The following is a 3,085-nucleotide window of genomic DNA, read 5'->3' as shown; positions in this document are numbered from 1 at the left end:
ACCACCACCCGCACCACGCGCCCCCGCACCCCGCCGGCAGCACCGGCGACCTCCGCGCCTTCGCCCCCCGCGACCACCCGCTGGGCGGCGGCGGCTTCGGGCACCCGCGCGGCGGCGGCGGCGAGCGGCCCAAGCTGCACCACCGCCGGAGCTTCTCCGGCTTCTCCGCCCACCACCACCACCATCACCCCCCGCACCCCCACGGCACCGCCCCGCCGCCGCCGCCGCCCGGTGGCCGCCTGGACGCCGCCCTGCTGGAGAGCCCCGGCGGTTCGCGCACGCCGCCGCCGCCCGCCTCCGCCTCCTACTGCGAGGAGCTGCTCTCGCCGCCCTGCGCCAACAACGCTTTCGCCTTCTCGGGGCAGGAGCTGGGCAGCCTCATCGCCCCCCTCGCCCTGCACACCCAGAACTTCGCTGCTGCCGCCGCCGCGGCCGCCGCCGCCGCCGCCTATTACCGCTGCCAGCAGCAGCCGCCGCCGCCGCCCGGCGGGGCCTGCCCGCCGCCCCCCGCCTCGCCGCCCTTCAGCTTCCAGCCCCTCCGCCGCCTCTCCGAGTCGCCCGTCTTCGACGCGCCGCCCAGCCCGCCGGACTCGCTCTCCGACCGGGAGAGTTACCTGAGCGGCTCCCTCAGCTCCGGCTCGCTCAGCGGCTCCGAGTCGCCCAGCCTAGACTCGGGCCGCCGCCTGCCCATCTTCAGCCGTCTCTCCATCTCCGACGACTGAGGGAGGACGGGGCAGCGGCCGGGGGGCCCCCGCGGCGGCCCTGCAAGTAAGTTACCGAGCGAAGAAAGCGAAACCTCTCCTTCCTCTCTATTTTTGGGTTGTTTTTTTTTTTTTTTTAATATATCTATCTATCTATACACCGAGAGCTGAACAAAACGAGAAACAAAGCATTTTGCAAAAGGGCAAATGACACGAACTGAACAAACCTATTTTTATAGAGAGACCTTGGAAGAAGGGGATTTTTGTTTCGGGGGTTTTTTGTTGTTGTCGTTCTTTGGAGACAAGTTATGATACGCACCAGCAGCAGCCATTCCATCTGTGTTCGAAAAAAAAACAAACCAGCATTAGAAAAGACAGCACCAGAAAGCAACAAACAATCCGGGGAGCGCCGGTCTGCCAGCCCAGCTCCTCCAATCCTGCAGACACACAGAAAAAAAAGTTACAAACTAGTTCGTCTTTCAATCCAGTTCAAATAAAAACACAGAACATACTAAACCTATAAGCTTTTTTTTTTTTTTTTAGGAAAAAAGAAAAAAGAAAAATCCAACATCCTGCCAAGAATATGCCTTGATAACAACCTTCTTTTTTTATATATATCTATATATTATTATTATAACAAATGCTAAAACCTTCATTCCAAAGTTTAATATTGGTTCCATTGCCACCACTTAGTGGATGTTTGGCTTAGAACAATTTTTTGTTGTTGCTTTATTTGGAAGCACTCAACTGAGTTTAGTTCGTAATTGTTGGAGAATAACTGCTGATTTTTTTAAAATTTTTTTTAGCTGTTTTGAGTTGATTGCATGAATGAGTCACTGCACACAACTCAATATGAAACTATTTAACTTATTTATTATCTTGTGAAAAGTATACATTGGTAATTTGTTCATACTGTATTTATCGGGTATGATGAAAAGCAATAGATATATATTCTTTTATTATGTTTAAATTATGATTTTCATTAATCGGCAAAATGTGGAGTGTGTTCTTTTCACAGTAATATATGCCTTTTTGTAACTTCACTTGGTTATTTTATTGTAAATGAGTAAAATTCTTAATTTAAGAGATTGTATGTAATATTTATTTCATTAATTTCTTTCTTTGTTTACGTAAATCTGAAAGATTGCATGGTTTCTTTATAGAAATCGGTCTCGATGCTGTGGAAGTAGTTTGCAGAATTTCTATGGGTTTTTTTAGAATGTAAATGGTTGTAGCCCGTCCGAGTTGAAAAATGAGAGAAAAGAAAAAAAGAAAAGACTGACTTAACAATCAGACTTCAAAGTGGCAAATCTAATTCAGACTTGTTTAAAATAACCAAAAAGTATTTTTGTTGCCTAACTCCACGAATCACACTGTGATATAGCTCAAAATATGTAGCAATAATTGGGGGTCCCAGTATTATGTCTCACAGTGCCTTCTTTAGGGTCCATGCTTGCCTTAAATATCTCTCAACCAAATAAGTATTTTTCTTAATGCTTGAGATAATTTGAATGTAGGGATGGGTTTTAAGTACAGCAAAATTTCACCACTCTATTTTATAAGAACAGAGGCCATCTTTGGATCTGAAACTTTCTATAATACAGGAACATATCTTGTTTATTGAATTCCAAAACCTGTAATTTTTTTTTTCCTAATGTAGAAAGTTGGGAGTTTTCCAAAACTTTCCTGGACGGTGGATGAATGAGCAGTAGCTTAGTTTTGTTTGTACATAGGTACAGATTGAGCACTATGTACTCTTTTGGACTACTTTAACAGAAGTATGTTTTGAATGTAACTAAAGGATAAGTCAACTTGAGTTGTAATATATTTTTCGGGAGTCAGTTCACTACAAATTATGTGAGACTGTAAACTTTGTACTGTAAATGTTTTGTAGTTCTCCCAATAAAATTTTTTGGAAAAAAAAAAAAAAAAAAAAAGCCCAGTAACCCTTCCAAGTGCTGAAGCCCTGGCTGCCAGGCCAAGAGTATTTCTTGTTAAACACCACCACCCCCCCAATCACAGATATGTCTAGCTACAGATTAACCAGTTTGCACTGCCACTCCAGACCGCTCCTGCAGCCGTCGCTGGTCGGTGGCCAAAGTTAATAAACGCTTCCAGAAGGTTCGGGAATGTCAGGGGTGTACTGTATCCTGCTTCTTTTTTCTTTTTTTTCTTTTTTCTTTTTTCTTTTTTCTTTTTTCTTTTTTCTTTTTCTTTTTCTTTTTCTTTTCTTTTTTCTTTTTTTTTCTTTTCTTTTTTCTTTTTTAAGAGGCTGGATAATCAAACCTCTTCTGCTTCGCTTCTACTGTAACAGCTGGAGTGGAAAAAATCTAGTATTGGCATTTATCAATCACATCGCTTATGGGGCAATGTGAATGTGCCAT

At 44.9% G+C, this 3,085-nt stretch overlaps 1 protein-coding gene across 1 annotated transcript in view; it reads left to right on the top strand.

Moving 5' to 3' along the window:
* Positions 1–1,964, top strand: part of ZFP36L2 (ZFP36 ring finger protein like 2) — a 3,903-nt gene extending 1,939 nt beyond the window's left edge. The window contains exon 3 of the mRNA XM_042051847.1: positions 1–1,964. Coding sequence (XP_041907781.1) covers positions 1–722 — 722 coding nt within the window. The 3' untranslated portion in view covers positions 723–1,964.
* Positions 1,965–3,085: the final 1,121 nt, after the last annotated feature.

The sequence above is a fragment of the Corvus kubaryi genome, unplaced genomic scaffold (assembly GCF_017639235.1).
Source record: "Corvus kubaryi isolate FWS band 111438036 unplaced genomic scaffold, C.kubaryi_AGA036_p1.0 76, whole genome shotgun sequence".
Classification (NCBI taxonomy): Eukaryota; Metazoa; Chordata; class Aves; order Passeriformes; family Corvidae; genus Corvus; species Corvus kubaryi.
This window is presented reverse-complemented; position numbering and strand designations above follow the sequence as displayed.